This window comes from Plecotus auritus (genome assembly GCF_963455305.1).
Source record: "Plecotus auritus genome assembly, chromosome: 8".
Lineage (NCBI taxonomy): Eukaryota > Metazoa > Chordata > Mammalia > Chiroptera > Vespertilionidae > Plecotus > Plecotus auritus.
Window position 1 is genome coordinate 92,837,862 of NC_137782.1, and position 15,777 is coordinate 92,853,638.

The window sequence follows — 15,777 nt, forward strand, 5'->3', positions numbered from 1 at the left end:
ACATATAACAACAAAATTCCTTTCTGGATGAAATTTTGAAATAAAATCAGGATGTTAACAGTGATGAGTGTATTCATTTAAAAAATAATTAAAACAAGACAATTACAATACCCCTGCCTCAAGAAAACAAAACCCCAACTATAAGGAAGTAAAAAGTCATCTCTCCATACCCCTCCCCCAAGCCCCGTCCTATTGCCTGGGAATAGCTATCTCTTAACAGTGATTAGTGCAGTCACTAATATGTCCTAGTTTAGCTGTTCCCGTAGCGGGACCAAAAAGCAGCGTGTGTTAATCTCAGAAGAGAAGAATATTAATGATCAAAATCCTATTTACACCTCCAGATAAGCTAATATTTCCTGTACATTTGTTTTCTGTCTATTTCTGCCCAAAGTGGGGTTCAGAGTGAATGCGTGAGGCCCTTTACACTGGCTGTGCTTACAGCACTTTCTGTTTGGAGAAATGTAAAAATGTCCGTTTCTGTCCACAGACAGCTCTATCATAAAACTCTCTTGGTGTACTTTAGAAACTCTGGAAGTTTACCAGTAGGTGGAGTTGAAACCAGCCTTTCCTACTACTTTTCTGTAGGCAGATGCAGAGGAATCGCGGATAAGTTTTCAACTCATCTCCATGAGGAAAAAAAACGTTTGTGGTTGGTTGCCTGGGCAGGTTTTGTGTGGAAACCATTGGGGACCCAGTTAACCTAATTGTACAAACCCGCTGGCCTCGCTGATCACAGGAGTCCCATAATGTTTGAAATGATGGTTTAGTCCAGTGGTCGGCAAACTCATTAGTCAGCAGAGCCAAATATCAACAGTACAATGATTGAAATTTCTTTTGAGAGCCAAATTTTTTAAACTTAAACTTCTTCTAACGCCACTTCTTCAAAATAGACTCACCCAGGCCGAGGTATTTTGTGGAAGAGCCACACTCAAGGGGCCAAAGAGCCGCATGTGGCTCGCGAGCCGCAGTTTGCCGACCATGGGTTTAGTCAAATCAACAGCATTTATGTCTGTTTCCAGTCTTCTTCAAGAAGACTGTATTTTACTGGAATCTCGGCTGTTTTTTTTTATTTTTGTACCCAAGGCCCTAAGCCTCTTTTCTTAAGGCAAGTAGCATGGATATCAAGGTGCAAAGAAATCTCTGTCAATTAAGGAAGACCCCATACCCACCCACCCCCTTCTTCCCCCAGGGAATTCAGTGCCCCTGGTTCAATTCTACCTGGAAACCTACGAGGGGCCTGAAGTGAGATCAAAGCTAGAAATGGCAATGGACCTGGCTTTAGAGACAAAAACAAATGTAACATGTCCTTTGGCAGCAAGAGGTAGGCTACCTTTAAAGTAATTTCGTGATGAAGGAACCCTAGTAGGCGGTCATATACAGACGTAAGTGATGACCCTTCTTCTTTGGCGACTTTATAGTTTCCAGGGGGAGGAGGGCAGGGGAGGAGTAACAGGACCTTTCAGGTGTGTCCTCCAATCGCGATAGCCCGTTCTGCCTGTGAATTGCTCCCCTCCCCCTTCCGTTAATTAAATAAACGCTCAGAGCACTTTACCGCACAGGACTCGGCCCTTGGGAAGCTCTATCTTCGTGGCTTCCATTTTTAAAGTCCTCAACTCGCTGAGGGTTAAAGAGCGGGCGACATGAATTTCCAGTTCCGAGGGGTGAGAAGACAAGGGGCCCGCAGGGAGGAGAGGCCTGCGGGAGGGGGGCCAGGCTGCCCAGAGCGAAGCTGTCGGCTGTGTGGGACGGGCGCCGGTGTGGAGGGGGTGCAGGGTGGTTGCTGGGCGCTGCACAGTTCTGGCGCGGAAAGCGGAGTTGGCGCCTCCCAGCGCCTGGCCACAGTGGGCCTCTTCCTCGTCTGGCGGCGACCAGATAAATGCATCAAGGCCGCCGGGCTTAGCTGGCCTGGGGGTGTATGGTGTTGGAGCACAGCGAGCCAAGGCCCTGGGGACACTGCCTTCCGAGCGGTTAGGTTGCACCAGGATGGGCCCGTGGATGTCAGTGGAGAGGTGACAGGTGCTCTGCAGCCGAGCCAGGCCTCTGGAGGACGAGGGTCACCGGGGCAGGGGAGGCAAGAGTCAGCCTTGTCTCTTAACAGATCCCAAGAGCCACTAGGGAGGTGGCCTTGAATAGCAGGCACGTTTCTGGCTTTGAGGTGGTTGGACAACTGAAAATGCACCTTCGCCTGTTGAGAAATGGGGCGATGGTTGTCAAGTTAGAGACTATACCCATGATCTCTGCGCTTGGCAAGCACTGTGCCACTTAGTGCCCAGACTCGACCTGGGACGGAGATGGATCAGGTTCCTCCTCAGAAGGTTGGATCCCATAGGCCTCTCAGCTCAACCCCAGCTTTCGCCATTTGGGAAAAGCAGATGTTTGCGGAAGAGGTAAAGGCTGCAAGGTCCTTCCAGCACACAGTTTGGTAAGCTGCGCTTAGAAGTGAGCAGTAAATGGATGCATATGGCACTGCAGGGGTGCGTCTTAGTGGCTTTAGACAGTTCAAGGGCTCTCCAAAAGTATCTGTCCAGTGGGTGCCCTAGAGGGTAAGAAGCACGAATGAATGGGCGCCCCCTTCCCGGGCTGCTGCGGTCCCAGCCCAGGTCACGCTGTTCCGAGGGGCGGGACTGACACTTGCTCGCTCCGAGGCCTCCACCTGCCGCTCAGGCTCCCCCTCCCTGGGAAGGAAAGAGGAGTCGCAGGCCAGCCTCAATCCAGCCCCACCCGCCCGGCCGCCTGTCTCGGTTTGCGCTGTGTGTTTGGCTAGGATCCGGCCTGGGGTCCTGGGCCCTGTTTCCAGAGGCACCCGCCCGGGCCTCGTGGGGGGCGGGGGGAGGTGCACAGTAGGGGTGATGTTGTCCTAGCAGACGCCTCCTGTTTTGGGTTTCTTGGGCCATCCGAGTGGCTGGGAGCCTGGGTCCAGGGCTTCTCGCGTGTGAGTGCTGGCTCCCTAGGGGGCGACAGAGGGGAGCCGCCGACAACCCACCACGCAGATACCCCTGATTATGCGAGGCGGCCAGCGAGGCTTGCCCCGGAGATCCCCATGTTCTGTGTATAGTTTGGCGGCTGCGAAGCCCCGGAGGAACCCTTCCCCGGGCGGTGGCTACCCAAGGGCGAGGCCACATATTCTCGGATCTTTGAGCGGCGAGGGGCCGGGGCCCTGGAGGGAAGTCTGTCTCGGGTGTGGGAGCCCGCCCCTCCGCCCCGGCTCCTTGCTCGCCGCTCAGAGAATAGTTGAGCTCAAGGAAGGGCTGAGGCTCCTGGCACCCTAACCAGGGCGCGCGTGCCTAGGTTCCGGCCCAGAAGCCAAGTGTGTGCGTGTTTGGGCAGGGTCTCCCTGACCGGAAGATTGAGGGTTGTTTGAGCCGCCTTCCACACCCAAGGCGCGGAAGTCCCCATCTAGCTGGAGTGCCTGCCCCTTGGAGACTCGGCAGCTCCGGGGTCTAGAAAGTTGCCTTGGGAATGAATGGCCTTTGCCAAGCGGTTCTGAAACTCTGGGCCCCTAGGGTTTCCCGAACGGAGGCGCTCAGACCCTCATGGTCTCCCTTTGCCTCTGCCGTAGACGGCCACGGGCTGGGAGGAATCTCCGTTCCTCCGGGTGGCTTTGGAGAGCGCTTCGGCGCGAAGGAAAGACAGTCCGGGTCTGGGGTGGGGGTGGCACTTGTCTGCCCAGCCCCGGCCCCATCCTGCCCGGGGATAAAGTTGCCGGGGCAGGCTGACCCCAGCCGGGATTTAGAGTTAAGCCTGGGGCTAGAAGGCCCAGAGTGGAGAGCCTCCGCGCCAATGAGCTGGAATTCTGAGGGTTCCCTCCTTTTTGGAACTGCCTGGGACCCCAACCTTCCACACCCCGGGGGCCACCGTGCTTGCCGCGCCAGGGTGCGATTCCTGCCCCCACCCCTGAATACCCACAGCGCTGCTTCTGCGGTTTTTCCTTTTACCCCCACCCAGGTCCCGGTGTTTTGGAAGCAAGTGTCAGGGGTCGTTTGTGCACTCTCATTTGCACTTAGTGCAAAGCCCCGAAAACATGCCTACTTTTAAGGCGAGGGGGAAGCTTCGATTGGAGGACGCCTATTTCTATTTTAGTTATTTCAGGCCCATCTGGGTTTTAATAAATGCTAGAGCTCAAACAAGCCCGAGGAGTAGAAAGGCTGCGGATGCAACCCTCTGTGGACAGGAAGTAGCGTCCTCCCCAGGCCCGGAGGATGGATTGATAGGATTATTGGGAAATCGGATTCGGAATCAAATCCTAATAACCTTCTCTGATTCCCTCAGAATAGTTAGCTCCCGGACCCATCTGGGACTTCCTAACAAAGTTCGCCCTTGAGAATTACCGACTTTACCTCCCGCAGTGGAAAAGGCCAATTATAATAATTGTGTCAATGGATTTCGTTTCTTTAAAATTTTAAAAATATTGCCTGTCGCTTTCAAGTTTGGGTGGCAAATACATATTGGAGGGAGAAGCCGCGTTGTTGTGGAAGTTTCGTTTTCTGTCAAAATCTGCGGAACTGGGGTGCCACCTCTCCAGCCCTAGCCTCTCTCCGGCCCCTTCCTTCCCCTCTCCTCTCCCTCCCCCCCGCCCTCCCGTGGCGCAGGGGTTTGGTTCCGCCCCGCACCTCTGTTCTCCGCTGAGTTGAGGTTTCGGAGTGTCTGGTCCGTGGGAGGCAGCTGCAGAGCCGGTGCAGGGTGAGGCTGGGCGAGGGCGCAAGGTGCCCCCACCCCCCCGCACTGCCGGCCGCAGAGATGCAGCTTTGGGCGATGGCGGCGAGACTGTTGTCCTAGACTTGGGGCGGGTGGATCCCCGAGGCGCTTGGGGCAGACTCTCCTGAAGACCTTCCTCCCGCATCTCTGGACGGTGCTGTGCTCTCGGAGCCGGGCGGGGGAAAACCTCTCAGAGCGGCTGAGGTTCCACTGTACGATCCCAGCCTAAACTTGAACTCTACGTGGAGCGGGTGGGGTGCAACGTTTTGAGAGATAAGGGGACCCCAGCTGTTGAGACGCCCCGAACGTGGGGTCATTAACTCGGCGTGACATCTTTTGGAAGATGAGGGAAGGTGCTCTAGGGCGAAAGAGGGGGGATTCTTGGGTGTTTGGATTCGGGTCCCCAGCTCCGCCAATCTCAGGCGTGTGCGTGGTGGGATGGAAGGCGCGACTGGGGACCCAGGCTCCGCAGGTCTGAGACTTCCTGAGAAGCGTCGGCGCTCCTCTTCTAGTTCCCGCACCTTGGGTCTTCTCTTGCTCTGGGCTGGGGTTCGGGGCGGAGCTAGGCTGGGACTGGCTGGGGGCCGCCCCGCCCGCAGCCCGGGCCGTCGCGCCAGCCCCCGGGGAGGAGTTATGATAATTTCCTTCTCATTAAGGCGCTCGGGTCCCCCGGCTATAGCCGGGACACAGTGCGGGCGCGGCTTCCCGGGTCCCTGGCAGGCCTGTTCGCCGGCGGCGGCAACATCTACGCTCGGGAGCCGCCGATGCGCATCCAGTGACCCGTTCTGTGAGGCCCGCGCGCGGCGGGGGCGGCGGCAGACGCTTGGCCACCGTGACCCCAATTTTGGATTTACCGCTGGGGGGGTGGGGGGAACCTGGATTTAATTGGCGACTGTTTTGGGGGACGCAAGACGCCATGTTGTGGAAAATAACCGATAATGTCAAGTATGAAGAGGACTGCGAGGTGAGCTGGGCACGGTGCAGCCTGGCCCCGCCCCTGTTCAGTCTGGGAGGCGGGGGCCGCTGGACCGAGGCTGGGGGCAAGGGTGCAGAAGCAGCAAGCAGGCACCCGCTGCTGCCCCGCGATGGGACGGGGTCCACTTTTCCGGACACCCCCTAGTCGGTTTCTCCGGGGACCCCTTCCTGAATCGGGCCTTTTCCTAAAGATCTAGCCTCCGGAGCGGGGCCTGGAAAGAGAATGGCAAATCCCACCCACAAAGCTTACCGGTCGGTTTCAAGCGAAGTAAAACAGCCTTCTTCCCGTTTTCTCGGAAGAGCGCTGGTCCACAATCCTTTCTTAGACGCGGCTTTTACGCACGAAATCTCCGTCCAAATGGGTGTCTGACCTTACCTTTGCGGAGTTTCCTCCCAGGCCGGCTTTCACCAGCCCCGCTACCTTCTCGGGGAAAGAAGAAAACATAAGTTTGGTGTTCAAGAGAAGTGGGGGCTGGGGAGTGTTGAGGGGGGTGGTGCTGAGGCCAGATGGGGCCGTAAGCGCTCGGAGTGCTCCAGCCTGTCGGACAGGTTGAGCTAGAGTTTCGGAGAGTGGGAGGGAGGGAGGTGGCGAGCGGGAAGAGGAAGACGACGCAGGTGGCGGGAGGCCTGAGCCCGGGCGTTGGGAGAGCGGAGCCGGGACGGGGGCCCGCTGGAGCCCACCGCGGCCTCCGCACCTGGAGGGGCTGCCCCTGTCTAGCAACCCCGGACTCTTCCACTAGGGGGCAACAGTGCCATGTTTCTCCTGGTACCCCACTACCCCGTGACCCCCGTAGCAGTAGGAGACACATCCTTTAGGAATTAAGTCGGACAGCCGTGGGGCAAGGGGACGTGAGCACGCAAAGTTGTCCAATTTCGGGGTTCTTAATTTTCGCTCTGTGCCTTGGTTTGTGGGGATACGGACCGTGGCTGCGCAGATTTGGCACCTCACTTCCTATCCGCACTTGGTCGGGACACGCTAGCAGGGAGGGCAGCTCCGGCTGCGGCGCTTTCCTCCTCGCGTTCCTTCTGGAGTTATTCCGCGGCGCTGGGTGGCAGGCCCTGCTAGGGAGTGTCATTCCCCGGAGGTCTTTGTCCTGAGGGCGTGGAAAAGAAATTCCCTGGGGCGGGGGAGATGCGCACTTCCCGCGCTGCGCGCTTTATCCGCGCACGCCGCCTCCCCACGTTCTTTTGCTTGGCGACGCGAACATGTGCGGGCTGGTGAGCGAGAGCGCCCTGCACCGAGTGCGCCACGTGCCGACCTCCTCCGGGGCCTGGAGCTCGGACTTGGCGCTTTGGAGAGCCTCGGGCGTCGGAGCGCCCGGAGGTTCGCCGCCGGGCTTCGAGGGCGCGCCTCCCCAGGTCTTTCATCAGTCTCCCTTTCCTACGCAGACTCGCGGTTCACGACGAAATCCCTGGGGCACATTGCTGTTGGGAGCCCTCTGTCCCGAGGGCAGGCCCGCGGGCTGGATCCAGACTGGGGCGTTGGGCCCGGGGAGCGCCCGGCTCAGCGGAGCGGCGGTGGCGGTTCGCGGTAGCGGGGTTTCGCACTAACCGGGTGTCGGTTTCTTTCTCCCAGGATCGCCAGGACGGGAGCAGCAATGGGAACCCGCGTCTCCCCCACCTCTCCTCGGCCGGGCAACATCTCTACAGCCCTGCGCCGCCCCTCTCCCATACCGGAGTCGCCGAATTCCAGCCACCACCCTACTTTCCACCTCCCTACCAGCCGCTGACTTATTCCCAGTCGGCAGACGCCTACTCGCATCTGGGAGAAGCGTACGCTGCCATCAACCCCCTGCACCAGCCGGCGCCCGCCGGCAGTCAGCCACAGGCCTGGCCCGGCCGCCAGAGCCAGGAGGCTGCTGGCTTGCCCTCGCACCACGGGCGCCCGGCCGGCCTGCTACCCCATCTCTCCGGGCTGGACGGTGGCGCTATGAGCGCCCGCAGGGATGGCTTCCGCCGCTCGGACCTGCTGCTGCCCCACGCGCACGCCCTGGACGCAGCGGGGTTGGCGGAGAACTTGGGCCTTCATGACATGGGGCAACAGATGGACGAGGTGCAGGTGAGCGCGTTTAGGGTCTTGCCTCCTCCTGCCCCGACTCTATCCCAGCCCCCTGTCCAGGCACCCCGGAACTTAAAAAGGAAACTTTGTCATTTCTCCCCCAGATCGTGGATGAGCAGCACCTGCTTCTGCATGATCAGACTGTGATTCGAAAAGGTAGGGCCACACAGGGCCTTGTGTACTGACTTACCAGTGTTGTGATTAACTTAATGGGAAGGTGGGGGTATTTGGTGGCTTACTTGGGACATTTGTGGTGGAAGGGACCAGAACGCTGGGAAGGCAGATTTTAGGAGTGAGAAGAAAGGGGATTTCTTTCCCACCTAAATGAAATCCGATATATGTTACTCCTTTAATTCCAGGGTGTTTTTACCACATTTGTTTGAGAGAGTCTCCGGAGTGAGATTTAATTTGAAAACAAACAAAAACACCAGGGCCTTAGTTGTGTGGTTGGTTGTGACAATTTTAATTGTCAAATGAGTTGTGATGTGATTTTTTTTATTGTCGATTTTAAATAATGCATATGGCAAGGATCCTTAATTCTGACCTGTAAGAAAGCATTTTGAAACAGTCTGGCCTTCTGAATAGCCCTAAAAGCACCAGGCCTGGGATCTGTCAGAGGCTGGGTTTATGCAGGCTAAGGGGGGTGGGATTTGGAAAATTGGATTATTGTATTTGGTAAGTGAGTGGCTCTCAGAATTAAGTAATGTGCTTGATAGGATTACCAGTCTGGCTGTTTTAGGAAATGGAGAGGGGCCTAAATGAAGGGTAGTTACGGTCTGTTACTTGAAGTTAAACTGCTTGAAATCAGTTGGGGGGAAATGTTTTTTGTTTTTTTTTAAACACTCAGAAGATACACCGAATTTCCCAGTAAGTTTATAACAGAACAGGTTTGTTTGTATTTAAAAACTTGCTGTTGCACTAAAGGTTTTGGCAAAGGATCTGAGTTTGTCCTATGATTTTGGTTGTTTCTTGAGGGAGAAGAAAATAATGCCATTTATTTAGTATCGAAGCAGTCTTTTGAAAACAAATGTCCTAATTAAGCAGATATTTTAACAGTGACTATTGATTAAAAATCTCTCCATGCTTGGGATCTTGACTAACTTCCCATGGTGCTAACTGGTGAATTTCACATTTGATTATTTTTGAAGATCAAGGCTTTAAGAAAAACCTGCAATTTATAGCCCTATATGCAATGTTATTTGTTTAAAGAGCTCTCTCGGTATTCGGCATTGGTTAGTGGTTCAAAAAAGGTATCTTTTGCTTCGATCCAGCTCTGAAGGCTGCGCTTCTGATCCTCATTCACAGGTCCCATTTCAATGACCAAGAACCCCTTGAGTCTCCCCTGTCAGAAGGAGCTGGTGGGGGCTGTGATGAACCCCAGTGAGGTCTTCTGCTCCGTCCCCGGAAGATTGTCCCTCCTGAGCTCCACGTCGAAATACAAAGTGACAGTTGCCGAAGTCCAGAGGCGATTGTCCCCGCCTGAGTGCTTAAATGCCTCATTACTGGGAGGTGTTCTCAGAAGGTATATGGGGCACATTCTGAGCCTGGTGGCTGGGTGGCTGAAGGTGGCCATATGAAAGCACTGGGAGGTATTTTTAACATTTATGTAACTTTGAGACCTAACACTGAATTCCAATCAGCTCAGAGAGTTTTAGTACCTTTTGCTTTTAGAAAGTGCCAAATGTAGGAGGAGGTGCTAAAACAGCGCTAACGATTATCATTTGGTTAGAATTTATTCCATGCGTGAAGTGGTGGCCTCCAAATTAAGAGAAGAGAGGCTCCAGGGGTTTTGTCCCCCCAGGGAGTTGTTTTGGGGAGCTGCTGCAGTTTTTACGTGTGAAAATCTATCAGCTCCAGTACAGCTTGCAATACTCTTGTGATTAAAAAACAGAAAATGCTGGCCATGCTAAGAACAGTTTTTGCATTTACAGGGATTAATTAATGAGAACACCCTGTGGCATTTGATTATGATCCATGTAATGTAGTAGACGACAGTCTTTTTTTGAAGAATTTTAGTTTTGATGGCAGTCTAGGAATTTAGAGTTTTAAAATGTGGTTTCTTGAGAATAGTCACAGTCAACTCTCTTGTATGCAGAGCCAAGTCTAAAAATGGAGGCCGGTCCTTGCGGGAGAAGTTGGACAAGATTGGGCTGAATCTTCCAGCCGGTAGACGGAAGGCTGCACACGTCACCCTCCTGACGTCTTTAGTAGAAGGTCAGTGGCGTTTTCTGGTGCTTTTCCTTTGCTGTGTTGTGCCTTTACTATTTCTCTAAGAAAAGTTTAAAAACAGCTCTTCAGCTTGGCCATGAGTAGAGCGAGATGAAGGTGATTTGAATGGTCATAAGTTCATCACAATGAATTACAGTGCTTTTTGTCAAATATCTGCCTGCTAAATATTCTGTTCTGGGTTCTCCAGGAGATCAGTTAAAAAAAAAAAAAAAAGTTTTCCTAACCTAAGAAATCAAACTATAGGATGTCGAGACATTGTTAGAACAACCCAGTTTTTGAAGATGCAGTGGATCAGTTGCTATCTATAATAATAAAAGTGTAATATGCTAATTAGACTGGACAGCTGGACCACCTTCTGGACCAAGCCAGGGCTGCGAGGGCTGAGGCAGCCGCAGTGGCTGGGAGTGCCAAGCCCCTTGCATGAATTTCGTGCATCGGGCCTCTAGTACCTTTATAAAGCTTAGTTGTGTCCGGCTGGTGTTGTTCAGTGGTTGAGAGTGGACCTATGAACCTAGGAGGTCCCGGTTCGATTCCCAGTCAGGGCACATGCCTACGTTGTGGGCTCAATCCCAGTGGGAAGCATGCAGGCAGCAGCCAATCAATGGTTCTCATCAATGATATTTCTATCTCTCCCTTCCTCTCTGATTTTATTTAAAATCAATAAAAATATATTTTAAAGAGCTTAGCTGCTTATTGGTGGACACAGAAGTATGGTTTCTGGTTATTGTAGTTGTGGAATATTGGGATTGTGGTCAGCAAAGAGAAGCCCTTGTAAAGGGGACTGGCTCAACTCACAATTCCTATGCTCGTTTAAAAGTGTTGGCCCACAGGTGAGTCCCTCTCCCTAATCCTAGGAGGTGGCATTTCACTTTACTGAATGGGCCTGCACTGCCTAACCTGGAAAGTAGCAAGGATGCAATATAGTTTTTAAAGTGGGGATGAGAAAAGGTGAAATAATTAAAACAAAAACAAAACAAAACTCGCAGGGGAAGGTGGCTTGGGACACTGGCGAGGTTATCCTGCAGCCTCCAGCCACCCGAGCCCCTCACCCAATCAGCAGGGCACTGGGCTCTGCCTCCGGGAGCCAATGAGGGGTGGTGTCCTGGTAGCCAGGCCATCTTTTTTTGTTGTTAATCCTAACCAAGGAAATTTTTCCATTGATTTTTAGAGAGAGTCAAAGGGAGGGGGAGACATACATCGATGTGAAAGAGACACACCCATTGGTTGCCTCTTGCAGGCTCCTGGGGCCAGGGATGGAGCCTACAACCGAGATATGTGTCCTTTACTAGAATTGAACCTGAGACCCTTCAGTCCGTGGGCTGATGTTCTAACCACTGAGCAAACTGTCTAGGGCTAGTAGCCAGGCAATCTGTTGAACACTTTCTTTCTCTGGTCTAATGGGTGCTACTCCAGTGCTAAAGAGATTTGGCAGGGCCCTACTCCACCTTTCTGTGAGTGTCTTTGAGGTCAGTGTAAGGAGAAAGGAGCTGCCTGTTAACTGCCTGTTGGGGACCAGCTGTCTGCATGGCAAATGGTGGCGGATTCTATGTGTGGTGCATAAATGCGTCCTCACTCAGGTTTCTTAGCCTAGTGTAGGGGTATGAATAAGAAAGTGCCAGAACAATGGTTCTCAGATCCTGCCTGATTCAGCGAAGTCCTCAGAGGCAAGTGGATGAAGGGGGCACGGTTTCGCAGTGTGCAGTCTGCAGTCGGCACTGGGCTTGCCTGGGGCGGGGGAAGTGACTGTTGGTTTTCTCTCCCTCTGCTCCCCAGTATCTTGGACAAAGCTGGTAGTTAGGGCCCTTAAAGAAACATTTTAGAGACTTGGCTCCTTCGGTAATGGGGCGCCCTAGTTTAAAAAGATAGTTCTGGGTCAAAGACTATAACAGTTTCATGAAGAAAAGCGACCAGTTTGCTGTTGTCAGACATACTCTTCTCCTTTAAATTTTCCTACTTCTCCACAAAGATAACTACTTTTACTATCAAGTAAGCATGGGTGTGTCTCAAGGTCGATCTCTTCAAGTTGGGCAGGGGACTGGTTAGCATTGCTCAGGTGTAGTTTAAAGTTTTGAGGACTGTGTTCCTCACATTTTAGGATTCACCCTCTGCCCATAGGAGAGAGGGCCTCACCAGCTGGAGTGCTGTCCCTGTTGACTACGATTTCTTTTATTTTTGAGAGAGAGGAAAGGAGAAAGAAAAACATTGATGGGTTGCCTCCCACACACTTCCCGACCAGGAATTGAGCCCTCAACCTTTCCAGTGTACCAGATGACGCTCCAACCAACTGAGCCACCTTGCCAGGGCCCAATCTGTGATTTCAGTGAGGTTGCAGTGACTGAATGACAGTGCCAAAAAGGGGGACAGGACAGCGTCCGTACACCCTAATGTCTTTCATTCTAGGGGAGGCTGTTCATTTGGCTCGGGATTTTGCGTATGTCTGTGAAGCTGAGTTTCCTAGTAAACCGGTGGCCGAGTACTTAATTAGACCTCATCTCGGAGGACGGAATGAGATGGCAACGAGGAAGAACATGCTGCTGGCCGCACAGTAAGTACACAGATGACTTACTGCTATGACCTTGAAGTTGAGGGGCCAGCCCCAGCCCCTGGTGCTCAAGAAAGAAATGCTGGTTAAATAAGTTAGGGTGGGGAGCAAGTGAAAATGACAAGGAGCTTCTTTTACTAAGTCAAATACCTGGAAAGTAAGTAAAATGAACGAATGCATTGTAGTGAATGTCTTTTGAGCTGCTTAGCTGTTGTGCTCAAAATAGTTAACCTACCTTTTCCTGATCATATTGCATATCTTAAAAAATGTGTTGAAAAGATTGTTTTGTCACATCCAGTAAAGATTGTGTCCCTTATGCCTCCTTTTAAGGACTTTTGTTTCTTAAATGTAGTGATGACTGGATTTGCAGGAGACAAGTGGGCAATTTAAATGTCTCAAAACCCACTTACTGCAGCTGCAGGATTTCTCATGGAAACCAGCAGTAAATTGGTTTAAAAATCATGGGAAATGAAGCAGAACGAGTCCTGTTGAAAATGGGCAAAAGGGAGAGAGCACAGTGAACCAGTCTGGATAAGAAGTGAATTTCAGGGAGATGTGTGACTCCGAATTGGTGAATTGGTTTCTTGAACTGGCCCAGCACCAAATGTCCCTTAACTTCCTGGTGCTGGAATTCTGATCTCACCTGATGACCTTGGCTGCTGACTGGCTTAACTGGGGTTAATCCTGTTATCTTCTAATCACTGAGGATTAAAAAGATAGTGCTTAAAAGAGTTGACTAGCACATAATAGCTACTAAGTGAGGCAATTGGCTATATTAGTATTAGTTTAAAGCCTCCTGCCTTGGCTCAGGCCAGCCAGTTCTCTGATTGGCTCCCCGGTGTTATCCTCAACTCCTGTCAAGAGTTAGATTGAGCTCACAGGTGTGTGTTATGTTCACAGGCAAGTGTGTAAAGAATTCACCGACCTTCTCAACCAAGACCGAACACCCAACGGGAACAATCGGCCGGCCCCGGTCTTGGAGGCGAACATTCAGAATTGCCTATCTCACTTCAGCCTGATTACCCACGGGTTTGGCAGCCAGGCCATCTGTGCTGCCGTGTCTGCTGTGCAGAACTACATAAAAGAGGCTTTGGTCATCATAGAGAAATCCTACATGAATCCCGGAGACCAGAGTCCAGCCGATTCCAGCAAGACCTTGGAGAAGATGGAGAAGCATCGGAAATGAAACAGGTAGAAACAAAGGGACGAAGAGTCTGCAAGAGGAAAAAAATCTCCAAAACCACTCTCACTGGCACAGATGGGGAAACTCCTCGGCCCGGGGGGACAAGTTGAGCTTTTACTTGCCTTCCCACTGAAAGGCCTCTGTTGGCCTCTGGAGTTGGGCCTGCCCTCTGGGAGTCCTAAGTATTTCTCTGGCGCTGAAGCGTCTCCTTAACTCTGGACAAGTGATCAGAAGGTGACAAGTACTGGTTCTCTATTCATTAAGCTTATGTTTTATTTTGAACCCCATTCTTCCTGTCTCTGAAAGTGGTGCTACAAGTTTTCAAACCTTTTAAATCCATCCCCTGGGCTAACAAAAACCCCACATGCTTAGCTGTTGAAATGTCAAACCCATGTGATTCAAATCAATAATAACTTTCAGTGTTAAGGTCATTGCTGGCTTCCTGCCCACTAACTGTTTATCTTTAGAAAAAAGTGTTTATCTAGCATCTTCAGATATCAAATCCTGCTTTCAGTAGGAGGCAGACTCTCCGCTTAGCAACTAATTAATAGGTGGTATTGAACACACTTAAAAATCCCCTTGTTCAAAAGGGGCTTTTGGGTTTTACAAAACACGTAGAAACAAAGCCTGCTGATTTTATGTTGTTTGTTTTTTTAACTTTGAAAATTAACTCTTCAAATGGGAGATTCTTTGAAATGACATGTTCCTTTAAGGTACTGAAGCTTTATTTGCATATTTATTTCACATCTTGGTGATTCGAGTAAACTTGAAAAGGGTAGGCATGAAGCGTTTTTTTGCTGCCTGTCACCCCCAGGTCCCAGAGGAGGCGCTGTTATTTTGAGAAACAGTGTGTCTCGTGTACAGATTTTATTTATGCATAATTTAATCGGGTCTGTAAATACGGGTGCACTTCTTAGTGACTTTTTGAGAAATGGGGTTCCATTTTAATAACTTTTAAAGGTGATGGGGTCATCTAAAACACATCTTTAGGTTTTATTGATATGTACACAGGGTGTTACAAATTAGGATCCTGGGTTCTGTTCTATTTAATTGAAGCTCTCTGTTCACAAAGCGATAACTTTGTGTCTCATTCCTGTTGGGCTAATCCCAAATAGGAGTGTGCGGTGCAGTGTATGGGATACCATGGAGATTTGGAATTGAACTCCATGCCTGTAAATGTTCACACATTAAATTGTGTATATGATACCTGTACAATAAAAAGTATTCTCTATAGAAGCTGTGACAGTCTGGTGATGACTTGATTGTTTAAAGTCTCTAAGATGGGTGGAGCAATGGGCTGAGCTGTTATGGTTTGAATGGTTTAATTCAGAGGACTGAGTAAGAAGATTGCAAGCCAAGGGAAATCGGGAGTTTCATTTTTCTCTGCCCTGCAAGACTGCTCAGCTGCCTCAGGTTCTGTGCTCAGCAGCGGCCCTCAGCTGCGGATAGGGCCATCTCACCGCAAGGGGTGTTGGGAAGTGTGTGAGGGACAGTTTATTGACAATAGTGAGAGGTGCCGACAGTTTTGGAATAACGTCTCTTGTGTAAGGCTGCCCTGTTGAGAAACACTACTCTATGGCCAAGTTGCCACCTCAAAATATACTGAGAATGGAAACGATTGTAGGCGCTCCTTGGGCAGACATTCCTTAGGAGGACTTGGCATTCAATCAAATGCAAGCCATGGAGGTGTAGGCTCATTGTTTTCATGATCGTTTTCAACCAACCGAAGTTCATGTTTGGGGGCGCAGGAATGCGAGTCTATCCATGGCGTGCGGATCATTTAGTCTGCTGGGAAAATCAGAGGTTGCGTCTCTTGCCCTCCGCTCCCAGAGCAGAGGAGTCTGGCAGGGCCTGTGAACTTGCTGGATGTCTTGAGGATCTTGGATGCACACCATCGGGACTTGGTTTCAAGTTGAAGTGGCCTGGCATGTCCTCCAGGAAGTGATGTGTTTATAGTTTGGCACGAGTGGCTGGGCTTCAAAGGGAAGTGGGAGCAGAGGGTTTTCCACAGTGGATAAAGCCTTTGCTTCAACTCCAGTCTCATAATCCTTAATGCATAACTACCAAGTGCCCACCAATTCCTGACTTAATGTT

At 51.4% G+C, this 15,777-nt stretch overlaps 1 protein-coding gene across 1 annotated transcript; it reads left to right on the forward strand.

Annotated features, from left to right (window-relative positions):
- Positions 1–6,876: 6,876 nt before the first annotated feature.
- TFAP2C (transcription factor AP-2 gamma) lies at positions 6,877–14,913 on the forward strand (the record flags this gene model as incomplete). The annotated part of the gene is made up of 7 exons (XM_080683492.1): positions 6,877–7,029; positions 7,247–7,729; positions 7,834–7,885; positions 9,035–9,251; positions 9,825–9,943; positions 12,359–12,503; positions 13,401–14,913. 7 exons carry the CDS (start codon positions 6,877–6,879, stop codon positions 13,684–13,686), a joined length of 1,455 nt encoding a protein of 484 aa, XP_080539618.1. The 3' UTR covers positions 13,687–14,913.
- Positions 14,914–15,777: the final 864 nt, after the last annotated feature.